Source organism: Polypterus senegalus, chromosome 12 (assembly GCF_016835505.1).
Source record: "Polypterus senegalus isolate Bchr_013 chromosome 12, ASM1683550v1, whole genome shotgun sequence".
In the NCBI taxonomy this organism is placed as follows: Eukaryota; Metazoa; Chordata; class Cladistia; order Polypteriformes; family Polypteridae; genus Polypterus; species Polypterus senegalus.
In genome coordinates, this window is record NC_053165.1 from 52,915,896 (window position 1) to 52,934,186 (window position 18,291).

An 18,291-nucleotide genomic window follows, 5' to 3' on the forward strand; every position below is an offset into this window, starting at 1 on the left:
GCAGATTAAAATTCCACCAGCCTATTCAGAGGAGGTGCTTCGGCCTACACAAAAATGGGCAATGAACTCAACGTTTAAAAAATATATATATATATAATAGTTGTTCTGCCTCAAAAGAGACAGAGGTAGTTTTACAGTAAAGAGATCAGAAGACGAAAGCAAGATCAAAGAGAAGCCAAAGTCATAACCAAAAATTCAAATGGCACATCAACGCTGTTTACAACACTAAGCAGAAATCAAAGACCCAAATGCCAGAAAGAATGTTCGATTACCTGCACATATTAGCAGTACACAGAGTTGGCTGTGCAGAAGATACTACAAGAAGCAGCCTTCACTTTCACACCAAGGGAGTATGTTTATATATCATTGGTGAATTTAGTGTAACGTGTAGGCTATGCTTGTGATAATATCCTTATAATTATCATGAAGTAACTTCCATTGCTTCAAGTTAGTGGGTAGTGAAATGTGTGTTTTGACACTTGCTCACGTAAACCCCGCTCACCACCACCTGTCTTACACTTGACAAGTAGCCCCTTGTACTTCTAATCATGTGTTTCTATGATTGTTTCTTTTCTAATTTAAAAATATAAAGGCACTCCAAATGGACTACAGTAGACCCAGTAGAAAATGGGCACCATGTCCTACTAATGTTTGTAAGGTTTAGAGAAACATCAGCGTAGTATAAGTGCAACATGCGTATCACTAACTGATCCGATGTCGGCAAAGTACACCTAGTGTGACATGAGTGTGACGCACGTGACAGGTGAAGACAGGTTCTTATAGGGATCACTTGTCAAGTACCCTTTATTTTCTATTGAATATATGCTTTTTTCCACTCAGGGCTGACTTTGACTGTTTCCAGATTGAGCTCTCTAAAAACTACGGGCTGTCAGAATGGCGGGAGGACCTCAAACGCATCCTTTTGAAAGCGGGCCTGCAGAACCAACAGATCACTTTTCTTTTTACAGACACACAGGTGAACTTGGTTGTGGAATTATTATCTTGCATGGGGACTGGGGCCTAAATGAACGCCTGGCTATGTTACTGGACGGGCCACACTCTAGTTCCAAATTAACAATTTCTGTATTTCTCCTTAACTTTTATCAAAGCAGGTTTTCAAGTATTTTGATGTCATTGTGGTTTACCACAGTTTCATTTTTCTGATTTCTTATATATATTTCTCTTCTGGTTCGTCCTGCTTCCTCTTCATACCTGGTCCCCCCCACATGCAGCACACACGGCATTTCTCGATTCCTATTCCTCCTCTTCCAAACCCTTCTCCACTCTGCCTTCAGCCTCCCATACACCCCCACACCGCTTTTCTCGATTTCTATTCTTCCTTCAGACTACCGCGTTCCCCACTCCTCTCTCATGACCCCATTGGTGTCATGTCACCGCCCTATATCTAGCCTGACGTGACCTTTCACTTCGGCCATGTGTGCGCCTGGGAGTCTTTTCCATAGCCTGCTACAGGAAGGTACTCTCTCGACCATTGGCATTGGTTTCACTCCTTGATATTTTCGTTATACTGCGACAGTTGTTTTCAAAGCCTTTGTTATAAAATGAATCACAGTATCTTCTCTGTAGATGGGTTTTTGTACAACGTCATCTGTATTCCAGTATCCAGCAACTGCCTATTCCTATCAGTGGGTTAGTTCTTGACACAAACGGTTGACAAAGGCAATGCACTCTCACTACGACATAGGGCAGTAGATTTCATTGCATCACATTGGGCCAGATTTGGAGACGTTCTTCCTGTTGTTCTTTCCAACGCAAGTCGAGTTATCACAAGAAGGCAACATCTGGAGTTCTTTCTTCTTGATTTCTGGATTCCTTTCTCACCGTTTTCCGTTCCTATTCTTACCCCGCCGTATGCTATGGCGGGCGTCGGCTAGTATATAATAATTTACTTAGTTTTTCTGACCCAACAACAACTTGAATAAACTATAGCTAGATAGATATTGTGGCCTGCAGGGGGTGCACCAGTTCCCCAAACCTGGCACAGACAGACGTAGACACAAATTCAGTACAACACACAGGCTTTATTTCATTGTGGAAAACTCTTACCAGATGTTTCCCAGGAGCAAAGCACAATACACAAGCACAATAATAAGCACAGCACCCTTTTTTCCTTTCTTCTTCTCTCTGTCTCTTTCTTTCCACCTCCACCCTCCTGCAGCAAGTTTCATCCCTCATCCTCCTGACTCTGGCTCTTGGAGCTGTGCTACTGCGCTGCACTATACTGCACGTGGGAGAATTTCCTAGTGTGGATTGGGAACACTTCTGGGTAAGGCAGAAGCCTGGCAAAGCAGGTTTTGCTAATTCCCCACAGCACCCATGGAGCCCAACATGGCTGTGCTGCAATACTCCATGTCCCATGGTGCCCTGTGGGGAACCGAGGCACCGCTACAACCAGAAGGGCTGCCATCTAGCAGTTCAGAGGAGACAGTGCCCTATGCATGCTCTCTCCCCCTGTCCTTCCACTACAGTGGCATCCTATCTACCATAGTAGATAGATCTATTGTGGAGATAAACAGAACACAGCTGACAGAAAAGGTTTTGGGTAGCCATCCCATACACATAGAACAAGTAAGATGAGAAAAAAATCAAGTCTTTACAGAAGGAAGTCCAAAACAGAACTGAATAGTACAATTAATGTGGCAGTTATATAGGATATAACTGGAGAAAGTGATGTCAGAATGGCCGGAACTGGAAGTGATGGCCTTAGACTCAGGCGGGATTTCCTTCAGCTCTTCTGTAGAGGAAAGAAATAAACGGTTAGAGAACACTGCCATCTCCTGCTCCAGTGTGTAATTACATTTATTCAAGTCCTTTAGGTGCTTACCATGTGCACGTGTGTGACACTATCATGTACAGTACCTTACATTTTTGTCTCTCTCTCAGCAGCACTCCAGAAACACTGTTTAGAAGTTCAGCTTGATTCGATTCTTTATTATTGTACTCTGCAATAGAACAGAAAATATTTGAATACATTTCATTGTTCTGTGAGCTAAAATGGGAGTAAATTCACCTTTTCAGTGACCGGTAAATGTGACATCTAAGAAGCAGTCTTTCACAAGTCATCTAGCTTCATGTATTTTTCCCTTTTTGTTACTTTCTTTTAGATCAAGAGTGAGTCATTTTTAGAAGACATCAACAACATCTTGAATTCTGGTGATGTGCCCAACTTGTATGCACTTGATGAGCAAGACCAGATCTTGAATACCATGAGACCCGTTGTCCAGGACCTGGGCCAGCAGCCCACCAAAGCAAATATGATGGCTGCCTACACGAAACGTGTGCGCAAAAACATCCACACTGTGCTTTGCATGAGGTAGGCAGGGGGTCTCTCTTGCACAAAGAGGAGCTTTATGTCAATAAAACAGAAGGGGGCTCATGACAAGATGGGATCTACCTAAATAGGGAATGGAGATGGAAAATTGTTTTAACATCTTGCACTTATTTAATGGGGCTATGCTACAAGAATTCATACAGCAGCCACCTTGTAGGAGAAAAACTAAGCAGTTCCAAAATATTTAATAAACAGATGTTTTATTAAATATTAAATACAATTGATGTTTGAATGGATTTTGGTTGGTTTTCCTAGTTTAAAAAATCATTACAGGGAAAAATAAGGTCATACAGAACAGGAATGGGTCCTAGCATTGACCAAGAAGAAGGCAACCCCTCAATAATGGATACTCCTTATAGATATACCAGGTGTCCTAGAAATATGCTACATTTACACTACTATGCTTTCATTTGAAAACATAGAGTTCAGTCTCCACTTTCTACATTACTCTAACATTTTTTAACCCCTAAAAACGTCCTCCAGAGCAAAATACTTCTGAAAACACCTGCTCAAAGTTGTAATGTGGATGGGTGAAAACATAAACTTTTAAAAGCACAGACTATAATCTCACTCTGATTTGTTTGTTCTTATTTTGTGGCCTTTCCCTGATCGGATTCTGCTCATTACAACGTCTCCTTCCCCAACTGGTCACCCTTCATGGAAGAAAGCCATATTCCAACATAGCAGACATGGAAGAGTTGCTTTCGATGGTGCTTGTTGTGTTACTTGCCTGTATGCATGTACATTACATTCTGTATAGTTTGAATACTGCATACATGCACAAAAAACAAATTTACCAATTGCTACGGTTTTATGATAAATGCTGAGCCTGGCAGCACTAGAATCCCTTTGTGGATTTTCTGAGTATAAGTAAACATCTACATTTTATGTGTTTGTGGTTGTTTTAGTGTAGTCTGAAGAACTTTATAAATGATGTGAAAACACTAGTGTGGACAGAGATCCTTTTTGATTAAAAGCTCCCTCCTTACATCAAAATGTAATAGTATGTTCATAACTTTAGTTTACCTTGGGCAAACGACTGAGCAAATATAAACTGGAATGTTCCTTTAGAACTCTAATGGTGAGGTGCCCAATGAATGCCTGACATACCTGACGACTACAGCTACCATACTGCTACAAACTAAACTAGGCTATAGAAGGGTTGGCAGGAATGTAGATATTCTGGAGAAGGGAGAGATGTGACCATATTTTTCCTTTCAAATGTGATGACTTATAGAAGGCCAGCCATAACGTTGTAGCCCATGTTACCACTGAAGGCAATGCACCCCAGAGATCAACTGATTGACCCATGCAGCCTATGTAACCTGTATAGCCCCCTGAGAGCTACACAAGAGCTGAGGGGTGAAGGAGCAAAGGATGAAACTCTAGAATAGTGCCCTTGTAGCTACAGAAGGTAACCGCTGATTCAGATCTGATCCCAGGTAAATCTAACGACCCTAATTGTGTGATTCTGAGGAAAGAGCTCTGGGAAAAATCACAACTGTCATAGCAAATGAAGGCAGAGAGAAAACAAGAGAAATGATGAAACTTAAAGAACCACAAATTAAAGAAACAAAAGACAAAGACAACAGTAGAGAGACAGAAAGAGATGAGAGGGGGACAATGATAGTAGAGCAACCAGTATACAGGAGTTCAAAGCAGACCCCGAATGGCTGCCTGGTTGTTTTTTTCTTTGTTTAGATCTCCTCTATAGTTATCCTTTCCACATAATAAATACTTATTTTCAATTTTTGCCTTGTCATCATCATTCTGGATGTGGTAACTTGGAAAAACACCACCTTGTTACTATACATATTATAACATAACATGATAGTAGCAGCATGGAGTGAACTCTGGACATTCTCCACTAGTCCAGCACAAGACCTTCTTGTGCACAACTCACACTCACATGCAGCCTACTTAACTGTATAATGAACTCTTTAGTTACAATTTGAGGATCACATAATCATCTAAAATGTGCCTAACCCACTGTACATGTCAAAGGCAGTTTCTCTGGACACTGTATCACCATTTGGAAGGTGGATCATACAGACTACCACTTTCTCCATCTCCAGAGTAGTGATTGTGATTGAACTTTGGTTATTTACTTGAATCATGTCTATCCTTTTCCTTTTCTAGCCCAATTGGTGAGATATTTCGTGCCCGGCTGCGTCAGTTCCCTTCACTTGTCACCTGTTGTACTATTGACTGGTTCAACGAATGGCCATTTGAAGCCCTGCAGTCAGTAGCCTCCTCCTTCTTGCAGGAGGTGCCAGCACTTGATGCCAGTCCAGCTATAATCCAAAGCCTGGTGAGTCTGTGTGGCTTTATTATAACTGCATGTTTCATTCTAAATCAATTTGTCCCATCAGTGATAATAGTTAAACATGCTGATTGTGAATCTATTGCCCTGCTCATTACGTGCCAATTCTCTCCTTTCAGACTCAGATGTGTGTAGATATCCACCAAACAGTTGCCATAAAAAGCAAACAGTATTTGTCAGAATTGTCCAGATACAACTACATCACGCCCAAGAGTTACCTGGAGCTATTGAGCATCTTCTCCCGGCTTATTGGAATGAAAAAGCAAGAACTGAATGGTGCCAAAAATCGCATGAAAACTGGTCTAGACAAGGTAAGAGCATTAGGCCTTCATCTGGACACTGGAGTCACATCAAACAAATAGTTCAATCTTTCTCTTTTATTACACCACTAGCTGTGACCTACAGCTCCACCCATGTAAAAGTGAACCAGGACAGTGAGGAGGGCTCTGCCTGGCTCCCTACTCCAGACGTCATGCTTCACCCTTCCCTCAGCCCACAGCCTCTGTCTGGATTAGCGCAAATATATCACTCCTGCAAGCGAACTATGATTCTTAGCACGATGAGTGAAGTCGGAAAATCAACTGGAATGCTCAAGCAAATTCCAGAAAAAAGTCTGATCTAAATCTGTTAAGTAGTTCTATCATTCGCTAGCCAAGTGGATGTAAGATATACCCCAAGGCTGGCGCGTGAATTTGGAGGGCCACGCCCACTGCGTCTCTCTCAGATTTCTGCAAATAAATTGGTTATGCAAGCGAACTATGATACTTGGCGAGATGAGAGAAGTTGCAAAAAAAAAATGGAATATTCAAACAAATTATAGAAAAAAACCCGATCTAAATCCGTTAAATAGTTCTCTCATGAGAAGTGGACGGACAGACAGACAAGGAAATGCTGAATTTTACATATACAGTGGAACCTCGGTTCACGAACGTCTCGGTTCACGTACAAATCGGTTTACAACCAAAACGTTTGCCAAACTTTTGCCTCTGTTCACAACCACACACTTGGTATACGAACAAGCCGGTTTCCCTTTCAGTTTGTACATATTCAGTCTCTCCTTGTGCATTTCATGTGCAGAGAGCAAGACAGAGCGCGACATACACACACAGGCGAGAGAGAGAGAGAGAGAGAGAGACACACACACACACACACACACACGAGAGAGACACACACACACAGGCGCGCGAGAGAGACACACACAAACAGGCGCGCGAGAGAGACACACACACAAACAGGCGCGAGAGAGAGACACACACACACACACACACAGGCACGCGAGAGACACACACACACACACACACAGGCACGCGAGACAGACACACACACACACACAGGCACGCGAGAGAGACACACAGACACACACACACACACACACACACACACACACACACACACAGGCGCGTGAGAGAGAGACACACACACACACAAGCGAGATGTGGACGCATAAGGTAGAGAAGGCAGTTAAAGAACGCACTGGGCTTGTTTTTGTTTTCATTTCTGTTTACAGCGATCAGTTCATAGCGTGCATTGTTGCAATGTTACTTTTCTTGGTGGTTTATTAAATTATGTATTTTTCAAATGTTCATTTTTTCCTTGTGCTTAAAACTCATTAAAAAAAAGTGTTTTTAGCGAGCAGTTCTTAGCGCTATAGCGTGAACTATTGCAGTGTTAGTTTTCTCTGTTGTTCAAGGTTTTCTCAGTGTTATTCAATGTTATTACATTTAGTTTACTATTACCCTGTGCATTCTATGGTATAATTAACTATATTTGTGCTTAAAAACTAAAAAAAATATATATTTACATACAGTTCGTACTGTCTGGAACGGATTAATTGTATTTACATACAATCCTATGGGGGAAATTGCTTTGGGTCACGACCAAATCGGTTTACGACCAGAGTTTTGGAACGAATTATGGTTGTGAACCGAGGTCCCATATATATATATATACAGTATATAGAGATGAAGGCTTCAAATTGCATGCATGAGTGGGTCCTTTGGAATGGCACCCTGTCTCGGGCCGTTTCCTAATCTTCACCAAGTGCTGCTGAGATAATTCCAATCCGCTACAACCCTGAACTGGATTAAATGGTTTTGAGAATGTTATCTTCTGTAATGCTCATCTGCTTGAATCTTCAAATCCTCTCTCCTCTTCACAACAGTTGCTGCGGACTGCTGAGGACGTGGCAAAGATGCAGGAAGATCTTGAAACATTGAGACCTCTTCTGGAAGAGGCAGCTCGGGAGACAATTGTAACAATGGAGAAGATTAAGGTTCATTGTAAACTTTCAATTTAGAAGTGAGGTGAAAAGGCAATTGGTCCTGAACACTGCAACAACACTGGCTGACAGTAGCTTACAATTAATAATTGATTATAAACTGAGAGGATCAGCCATACTGTCAAGCCTATTTTTTATTGGCTCCACAAGAGTTTGTGGTCTCACTGAATTTTAGTAGTGTCATGCATGCCAGGAATTTAAATCAAATAAATTTTAATGTGCATCTTGAGTGCTCCTTCTGGGTTCCAGTTTTAATTCTTAACACTTCTGGTTTCAGGTTGACACAGTAGAAGCAGAAAAGAAGCGGATCTCAGTCCAGGCAGAAGAGGCTAAAGCTTCAGAGAAGGCCTTGAAGGCACAGGCTATTGCAGATGATGCACAGCAGGATCTGGATAAGGCCTTGCCCGCTCTTGATGCCGCCCTAGAAAACTTGAAGAACCTCAATAAAAATGACGTCACAGAGGTGTGTGCCAGAGAATAAGCGTGTGTGGTCTGTGCTACCTGTAGATGGCCCATTGGTGACATTCTTTCCCCATCATTTCCAGAAGGCTTACTTATTACTTAGCTGCTTGTTCTGTTTTCAAAAGATGCAATTATGGCCTGTCATTTGTCAGTGTGATAACAGACCCTAATAAGAAGCACACTTCCTTTTATTCAGATTCATCAAATAGCAAGTAATGACCTGGAAAATGCCCTTATAACCTGTTTATGTCCAGATTGCGGCAAGTGCAGACAGCATTTTCCATGATTAAAGGATGGGGCAAGCCCAAAGCAAGGCTTAAAATTGAACGCTCCACTTGGAGATTGTTATGTACCTCTCTGACATTATTGCTTTGGTGATAATGTCAATTGTAGATGCAATAAAATGAACAGGAGACTGTAAGTAAAGGACATACGTGGCAATTAATGCAAGCTCATGTATGCAGTGGATTCAAAAAGTACTCGGGCCCTTTCACTTTCTGCACATTTTATTGTATGGTACATTTCATTTTAAATTGATAAATTTGTTATTTTCATCCATCATTCTACACATAATAGCACATAATGACATCAGGGAAACATGTTTTTAGAAAAGTTTTCAGATTTATTAAAAATGGAAATCTAAAATTTATAATTTATATGAGTATTCAGACTCTTTAATGTGACACCAAAATTTGTGTTCAGGTGCATCCTGTTTGCTTTAATTTTTCTGGAGATGTGTTTAGAACTTGATTGTGGCAAGCAGAATTGATCCAACTTCATTTAGAAAGGGACACTTGTACCTGTGTATAGAAATCCCACAACTGATGCAACATGCAAGGACAAAAGCCAAGCAATGAAGCCAAAGGAACTCTCTGTAGACTCCACAATCAAATTGTGGTGAGGTATAGATTAGGGTGAGGGTATAAAATAATTTCTGAAGCTTTACGTGTTCCCAGGAGAACATTGACCTCAGCAATTGTAGGATGGAAGAAGTTTAGAACCACCAGGGCTCTTCCTACAGTGGTTGAGTAACCAAGCAAAAAGGGGGCTTGGTCAGGGTGGTCACCAAGAACCCAAATGGTCACTCAAACACATCTTTAGAAGTAGTTTGCTGAGATGTGAAAACCTGTTGGAAGGACGACCATCACTGCAGCACTAAATTAATCATGTGCTAATGTTAGAGTGACGAGATGGATGCCACTCATAAGTTAAAGGCATATGATGGCATTTAAAGGACTGTGAGAACATGAAGAAAAAGACTCTCTGGTCAGATGAGACAAAAATGTAACTCTTTACAGAGAATTCCAAATACTAAGTCTGTTGAAGACCAGGAACTGCTTATCATCACCACCAAATGTGATGGTGGCAGTATCATTCTGTGAGGATGTTTCTCAGTGAAAGGGACATGGAGACGGCTCAGAATTGAGGTAAGGATGAATGCAGCCAAATACAGAAAGGACCTTGAAGTAAATCTGCTCCAGAGTGAACACAACCTCAGACTGGGGGTGACGGCTTATCTTTCAGCACGACAATGACCCAAAGCATACAACCAAGACAATACTGGAGTGACATCAGGACAAGTCTCTGACTCTCTTTGAGTGGCACAGCCAAAGCCCAGACTTAAACCCTATAGAAAATGTGTAAAGAGACCTTCATTCTACAGATGCTTCTCATCCAATCTAATGGAGCTTCAGAGGATCTGCCAGGAAGAATGAGATAAACTGGCCAAATCTGGGAGTGCAAAGCTTATAGGAAATTACCCCAAAAGAGCCACTTCTACAAAGTACTGAATTAAAGGTCTGAATACTTGCATGATTGAGAGAATCCAGTTTTTGATTTTTAAAGAATGTGCACACCTTTCTGAAAGCATTTTTTCACTTTGCTATTCTGGGTTCCTGAGTGGAAGTTAATGGGCAAAAATGTCAAATTTATTCATTTAAAACACAATAAAACATGTAGAAAGTGAAGGGGATCCGAATACTTTCTGAGTCCGGTGTATGCAAGAAAATGGTTTAGTCCCGTGCTGACAGAATTGGAAACAGTTCACTATGGAGAGCATTACATCTGTAGGTGATTTGTCTGTGTTTAGACTTTGTCATTAAAAGAAATCTGAGATATAAAAAATGGACAAAATAACTGGAGGTGTGCTGCAGTCAAGTTCTAGAGCAAGCCTCATCTAAGAGTACCTCCTCCATCCCCCCAATATCTAAGCAATCACAGTCATGAGGAAGAGGATCTAATTGTTATTTTCTTATTATTTAATTTCTTTTTTTTGCCAAGGTTCGAGCCATGCAGCACCCACCTCAGGGTGTGAAGTTGGTGATTGAGGCTGTCTGCATCATGAGATGTGTCAAACCCAAGAAAGTGGTGGGTGACAAACCAGGCACTAAGGTGGATGACTACTGGGAGCCTGGAAAGAGTCTTCTGCAAGAGCCCGGCAAATTTCTGGAAAGCCTTTTCAGCTATGACAAGGTAGGAGGGTCCTCCTTTTCAGACATTGTGTTACTTACAGTACCTTACACTAAAATCTACTCTGATGTGTCCCCACAGAACATGGGCCAGGTGTTCAGCTGGCAGTTATGACTGTGTCATTTGAAGTTCATTATTGTTGTCTGCTAATTACAAATTATGAGAAGGGTTTTTACAAATGCAATTCTTTTATTGTTTAGGGTAGTTATTTGCTGGTTGCATTCATCTATCTTAAACCACAAGGCTACTAGTGGGAGGTAGACTAGAGATCCTCTCATTATGCTGTACCAGTTCTTGTCCTTTCACTATACATGTTTTATATTATCTCCAAAAAGATTAGTGTGTCTAATTTAATATTCATAGCCCTGACTCTTCAGCAGACATTCTGTGCACCATCGGTAAATCAGTGACAAACTCAAACATCTGCAGCGGCCTAAAATCCAATAAGAACCCTTGACTACTACATACTGTTCCTTCACATTACATAAATAGAGTTATGGGATGTCCAGTGGACAAGTGGTCACCAGGAAGAAAAGACACAAGGCAAATGTCAGTTCAAATTGATGAGCACTGCCCGAGTAGTGATAAGCTGTTTTTATTTATAATTTATCCTTTGGTTTTGAAAGTAAAAGAGACATCTTCAAGGACTGCCATAATAACAAGAGAAGTCCACTAAAACCAGTAAATGACAGAAAATGGTTCCTGCTAGGAACATATGTGTCATGATTTGGTCTTCCTGCTGGCTCATTTAAATATATGGCATTATTTTGTACCTGAACTGCAGGTTTCTGTGGTTGAGGATTCTGTTTCTGTCATTAATTGTTCAAAATTGTTAATGTTTTAGGTGCCGTGCTTTGTTTTTGTAGCATCTTGGATGCCATTGTAGGTCCTTTATCCTCACTCTTTTGTGTTTCTATCCTTCGATCCACTTCCCCATGTTTCTAGGGACATGGCCTCATAGGTCATGTCCTGTTTGTAATCAAATGCTAAAAGGATAGGCTGGCAGTTCTTATGTCAAAAATGTATGTTCAAAGTCTTCTTGTGTATTTCTTTTGGTTTTGACCTCTTGCTTGATCCTTTTGACCTCGATTTTTGACTCCTGTTTTGGCTTCTATTTTTGATCTTCCGGCTTTGATCTCTTTTGATTATCTACATCTACATCTCCCACTTCTGCTTAAAAACTGTATTTGCCAATTCGCTGTCAGGACAGTATGAGCCTCTGCTGTATATTTTGATGGGCTCTTTGATGGTGAATTGGAGGTTAGGAAACTTCCAAAGGGAGCTCTGGGAAGATGGCTCCAGGATTTTGAATGGGTATTTCTGACCCCAGATGCGATTCTAAGGAGATCTATGGAAGCAACTCCAATGCTGGTTTTAAAGGTCACACTTTGCCAGCAGCCTATGTAGCCTACAGTTGGGAAGTGAGCTGGCGGGAAGAAAAGAGGCCATAATAGAGAGAAAGACAGGTGACTGGTGAAAAGTGTGTTCTCTGTGGTACAATGAGTTGGGCAGTTAGACCTGCCACTGCATATAGCAGACAGGGAGCAGAACCAGAACTGACAGGTAAAGAGAAAACCAAAAGACTGCAGAGTTTCCTTTGTGATTTGCTAAGTTTGTTCTTTTTGCTCTCCCTGAGCTCGGCTATCCTTAGAGATTGCTTTTTAAACAATTATTCTATATAGGGTGTATTTTGACCCCCTTGACATCAATCTGGGATGGGACAGCCATTATTCCATTGCAGTAATTAAAGTGTTTTTGTAGTACCTTTAAAAAGTATTTACCCCATTGGATGTTTTCATACTTTGTTTTACAAATGGATGGATGGATGGATAATAATTGATCACATAAGTGTTCCCTCCATATTCATAAGTATTTATTCAGTATTTAGTAGATGCACCTCTAGCCACCATGACAGCCTTGAGTTTGTGTGCACAGTTCTCCCTCCATCAACTTTATATATCTGCACACTGACATTTTTCCCCATTCCTCTTTGCTGAGCTACTCAAGCTCTCTTAGGTTTCATGGATTATTTGGGTTGAAAAGCCTTTGTCAAGTCTAGTCACACATTCACAGTTGGATTGAAATCTGGACTCTGATTTGGCCACTTCAGGACATTCATGTTGTTATTTTTAACATATTCATACGTAGCTTTGGATTGATACTTGAGGTTGTTGTCTTGCTGGAAAACAAATCTTCTCCCAAGGGGCTTCTTTCTTGCAGAATGTGTCCGGTTTTCTGACAGGATTTCACTTTACTTTATTGCTTTTATTTTTACCTTGGAGTGTTCTTTTGTCTTAATTGTGTACGTTAAGCCACATGCTTACTTGCCACAAGCTGGACCTTCCAGGTAAAGGTGCATTTAGACTACAATCAATTAAAACCCCAGACAGGCGATGTCCAATTCTGTGACTTCTAAAACCAATGGGCTGCACCACTGATGAGTTAGGGATGTCGTATTCAGTTGTTTTGAATCTGGCTCCACAAAATAGTGAAGGGGTGAGCTCCCCAAAAAGCCCACAGAATGAACTTCACTCAAGGCAAGTCTAAGCCAGGAAAATGGGAGGTCTTAAGGCCTCAAAATGGAAATAGGCTTTAAAGTTAAAAAAAAACAAAATCTAACAAATAATCTCAAAAGCCCAAAATATCTCACCAGGGTGAGAACTGTGTAACTCCGTCTGGAGAAGAGATAAGTCCTACAAGGAATCTTTACAAAATTATGATTTTATTAACAAAGCGCAAAATACAGAAAAGATCAAAAAGGAGTTGCCAAAAAAAGACAATCCACAGCAACCGAGTCAGAGTACCTTAATCAAAAGTCAAAATCCTCAACCAGAGCAAAAACAATGTCAAAAGATTCAAATAACAAGAATAAACAATTGGAGGAGGACTTGCCAACACCCAAGTGCATACAGTGTACCACGAGGGACTGCATTCCCCATCAGCCTTTACAGGGCAGGCTGCAGTCCGTCAACGGTGATAGACAGGTGGCCCCGCCTCTTGGGGAATCGCCCACAAAACACAACAATCAAGACAGAACATACTGTCATACATAGAAACTAAATAGTCATCACTTTCAATGATGCATAATTATTCAAATAATAAATAACAATATAAATATAAATTATAATATTTAAAGTATGAAATCTGAAAAAAAAACAAAAGGAATTTTCTTTTTTTTAAAATTTATTTTAATTGAAGAAAAGGGAATTAAAACAAAAGCCAGGGTGAAAGCTTAGTTGAAACATAACATCAAGGGGGTGAATAGTTATGTGACTAATTATTTTCTGGTTTATTTTTATAATTAGTTCTTTGCTGAGATCTGTTTTCACTTTCACATTAGAGAGTCTCTTCTTGTTGATCACTCTCAAAAAATTCAAAACCATTCCACTGGGATTGAATATCATATAACAACAAATTGTGAGAACTTCCAAAGGGGTCTGCACGTCAAGTCACAGATACCCAGAAGTACAAACACACAGTGTGCAGCAGGACCAAAGAGAAAGAATAAAACCACCAGCAGTTTATGACCTTTAGTGCAAGGCCTGCACCGCTACAAAAAGGAGAACTTCTATGTGTAGAACAACATCATGAATTATATGCGTCTCCTTTCTTTCACAAAACTAGGGAGCTGATGGGAAAGTTAACTTAGTCTTGGAGAATTTTCAGGTGTGTCTTCGCATATTCTTGTAGAACACCAATGTGAGGTTTCTAATTACAGTGTAAGGAACATGAAAATGGAGTGAAGCATCCTCCGGTTTCTCAATGTAAACTTCCAAAATGCCTTTACTTGCAGGAGAACATCCCAGATGTTGTTATTAAAAATATACAACCATACATTGACAATGAAGAATTTAAGCCAGCAGCCATCGCCAAGGTGTCCAAGGCATGTACGTCTATCTGCCAGTGGGTCCTTGCTATGTACAGCTATCACTTTGTAGCCCGTGCAGTGGAGCCCAAGAAGGTAAGAGTGAGAATGCTGCAGAAACCATTGGGTAAAACAAAATACTGGGAACAATGGCTGAGACTGGGCACTCATTACCAGTCAGTCCTGCTGAACTTTAATAAATGCAAATCTGACAGTAGACTCATTGGATTGAGAATGATCTCTGCTTTCCTCCATAATTTATTAGCAAGCTCTTCGTGAAGCAAAAGAAGATTTGGAAATCACAGAACGGGTTCTGGAAATGGCCAAAGCCCAGCTGGCAGAAGTGGAAGAAGGTATTGCCACTCTTCAAGCCAAGTACAAAGACTGCGTTTCCAAAAAGGAAGAACTGGAGGTCAAGTGTGACCAATGTGAGCAGCGTCTGGTCCGAGCAGACAAGGTGAGTGGCCGTTCTGAAGCCATCAACCCCTAAATATTCTGGCACAATAGTACAATGAAATAGTGGACCATTAATGACACGGAGGCAGTCAGGTAGTTTATGTAATGCTAGAAAATTGTAGTTGCAGAAAGGGCAGACAGGGAATAGCATACGCTCAGGCTTTAAAAGACATTATTACATGAAGTCAGTGGAGTGTTAGTGTTCCACTGAGGCTATGCAGCGCTGTATGTGCCACTGATAAGTGCATTTCTGACATTTCTCAGCTGATGCGTTTTTTTTTTTTTTTACTAATTTTCCTTAAATCGTGCCTAGTCAAAATGATTTTGTGTGCTGGTTGTTCTGATGAGGGTTCAAGTGACATGCTATTGTTAGTGGAGGAGACTCTGGATTCTCCAGTGACAGTTTTAGGTCTTCCTTGGGTTTTCCCAAACTAACTTTGTGATTTTAAAAAAAGCTGTATTTCTTAAATCTGCCCCTGGGTCTCCTTCATATTGGTTGCACAAATGGCTCCCAAAAGAAGCCTCCCTTCAATGCCCAAGTGACTCTTTTCAGTCCAGAGGAGCAGTGCTTCTAATTCAAGGTGTTCCTGGACTGCCAAGCTCTTCTATCACTGACAGCTACTACAACCCTCAGGTACAACAACCCTCAGGAAGAAATTCATTCATTCTTATGGTCATTGTAAGCTATTTGTGACCATAGATGAAGATGTGTTTGTAGATTTATGGGTGAACTTAGATTTATTTTTTTTCAAAAGGTTAGCTGCTGTTTCAACATCATGGTCTGATACAGCAACTTCAAAGCTGCTGCAATTTCCTTAACCCATTTATCTGGTTTACAAGCACCCTCAAACCCCTCAGCACAGCCTCGCCTATGAACAACCTACCTTAAGGTTGATCCAGAGAATAAGCCAATCTCTTTTGGCTAAGAGATCTGGAGATCACAAACAACAGACCAAGTACTCTCAAGTCCTCAACCTGGATCCCCTCTATGGTTGTGACTTAATATTCTGTCTTTGAAAATTACAAAACAGGAGTAAACAGAAAAAAACCCCTTGGAGGACCTTCATCCTGAACAAATTTTAAATTGTGCTAAGAATGTGAGTGTAGCAGGTCATGATGTGATGTGCTTTTTTTAATAGAGGGTTTATGCATATTCGTAAAGGCAGGTTTATGAAAGTCTTAAAATGAATGACTCCCCACAATCCCTTGAAGAAAAAAGAAAAAAAAAAAACTAAATTTCACTGGGCGCTGTTTACTGGTTTAAAACAAACCGGCATGCAGAGAGTTTAACATTTCCTGTGTCAATTTCTCACATAGATAAATACTTTCTTCCTGGAAATGTTGCTTACACTTTTTTCCTGCAAGATTTCAGATAGATGTTTCTGGAGATGTTTGTGAACAGCTATCTGAGAGTTTCAAAGTGTTTTCCTGTAGATGTCTCTTTACCAGTTTATAGATAGTGTGAGGGACAGTCAGCATCCTTACCTGGCCAGGACACCCCCAGATGGAAGGACAGGGTGAGACGGCATGCACGGGGCATTGTCTCCCCCAGATTGCTAGATGGCAGCCCCTCTGGGTTGCAGCAGCACCACGGTTTCCCACAAGGAATCATGGGAACTGGAGTTCTTAGAACCCAACAGCAGAGGCGTAGCTAGGGTTTTCAGCGCCCGGGGACAACTAAAGATTTTGCGCCCCCTCCTGTTTGCCAAAATGCAATGAGGAAGGGAAAGAAAATTTGAAAAAATGTATTTAAAATAATAGTATTTTAAGAACAAAATTTCATATAAGTCTTTAAAAATGATAATGCCGCCTCGTGTTCTTTAAAATCTAAATCCGTGATTAGTTTTTGTAAGAAAAAATTTGCTTTCCGCATTTTAAAATGATTTTAAAGAAAGTGTATAGCAAACTATAAAGCAAAATAATTATATATTTATAAAAACTGCATTACTTACAATTTATTCGTACGAAAATATGATGGGGAAATGTCTAGACTTTTGCAGCCATCTACTAGAATACTTTACCACAGCCCAATCAATTTTCTATCAAACACATAAACACAAATCACTTGGCACACAGAAATGGCGTTTGCAGCAACTTAGACAATGATACACTAATGCTTCATGTCAGTCGAGCGGCCTGTTTAATAATGTTAAAAATGTTTCTGGGTGGGAGTCAAGCATGTTAGAGTAGTGGAGGGGATAAATTATTGTCTGTTGGGTATATAGAACTAATACGTGCTTCGAAATCAGAAAGAGACAAAAAACATAGGAAAAAGATATCCTCATACTGATGGAGTGATGGACTGAGTATGCAAATGTTTTTTATTTACTTTTTAGTGCATTTAAGAATGGAAAACATTTCATTCCAAAATTTCGTAACATCAGTTTGGCGCCCCCTGGATGCTGTGCCCGGGGACAGATGTCCCCCCCCCTTAACCCCCCATCTACGCCAATGCCCAACAGGGCTGAGTCTGTGGGTGCCACCAGTGGGTGCCGCAGGGACTGGAGAACCCTACTTTGTCGGACTCTCACCACACCCGAAAGTGCTTCCAAGCTACAGCTTCGGAACACCATATGTGCTTCCGGGTGTAACGTAAAAGGAGCTCCCTGCCACACTTGGAGGGTGCTAGAATTGGGAGGAAGGAGGACGAAGACTATGGAGGGCAGCAGAGGAGGCAGTGATCGGGAAAGAGAGAAAGACAGAGAAGAAGGCAGAGAGTACTTTATTGTTACTGTGTGCTGTGTTGTGTGGTAGTTGCAGTGTGGTAAACGCGTACAGAGAAGAGTTTCAGTTGTTATGTAAAGATTTGGCATTTTTGGGACAGTACTAAATCATCTCTCTTTATACACAATTTGTTTTTTTATTGGTCAAAGTACCTGTAAGCCACACCTCCAATCTCATTTCATTCATTGAACTCCAGGTTTTCTAACTCATTGGGATTAATAAAGTATCTATCTATCTATCTATCTATCTATCTATCTATCTATCTATCTATCTATCTATCTATCTATCTATCTATCTATCTATCTCCAGTTAGATTAGATTAGTCATCTTCCTGCGGGTTCACATACTTTTTCCAACATACA

General features: G+C 40.7%; 1 protein-coding gene across 1 annotated transcript in view; it reads left to right on the plus strand.

The window, feature by feature from the left end:
• Positions 1–18,291, plus strand: part of dnah1 (dynein, axonemal, heavy chain 1) — a 145,803-nt gene that overhangs the window by 82,939 nt on the left and 44,573 nt on the right. Inside the window, exons 49-57 of the mRNA XM_039771584.1 lie at positions 841–976; positions 3,126–3,334; positions 5,492–5,663; positions 5,795–5,986; positions 7,837–7,947; positions 8,231–8,416; positions 10,696–10,887; positions 14,678–14,845; positions 15,015–15,206. Of these exons, the coding sequence (XP_039627518.1) occupies positions 841–976; positions 3,126–3,334; positions 5,492–5,663; positions 5,795–5,986; positions 7,837–7,947; positions 8,231–8,416; positions 10,696–10,887; positions 14,678–14,845; positions 15,015–15,206 (1,558 nt within the window). The remainder of the gene's footprint in view (positions 1–840; positions 977–3,125; positions 3,335–5,491; positions 5,664–5,794; positions 5,987–7,836; positions 7,948–8,230; positions 8,417–10,695; positions 10,888–14,677; positions 14,846–15,014; positions 15,207–18,291) is intronic.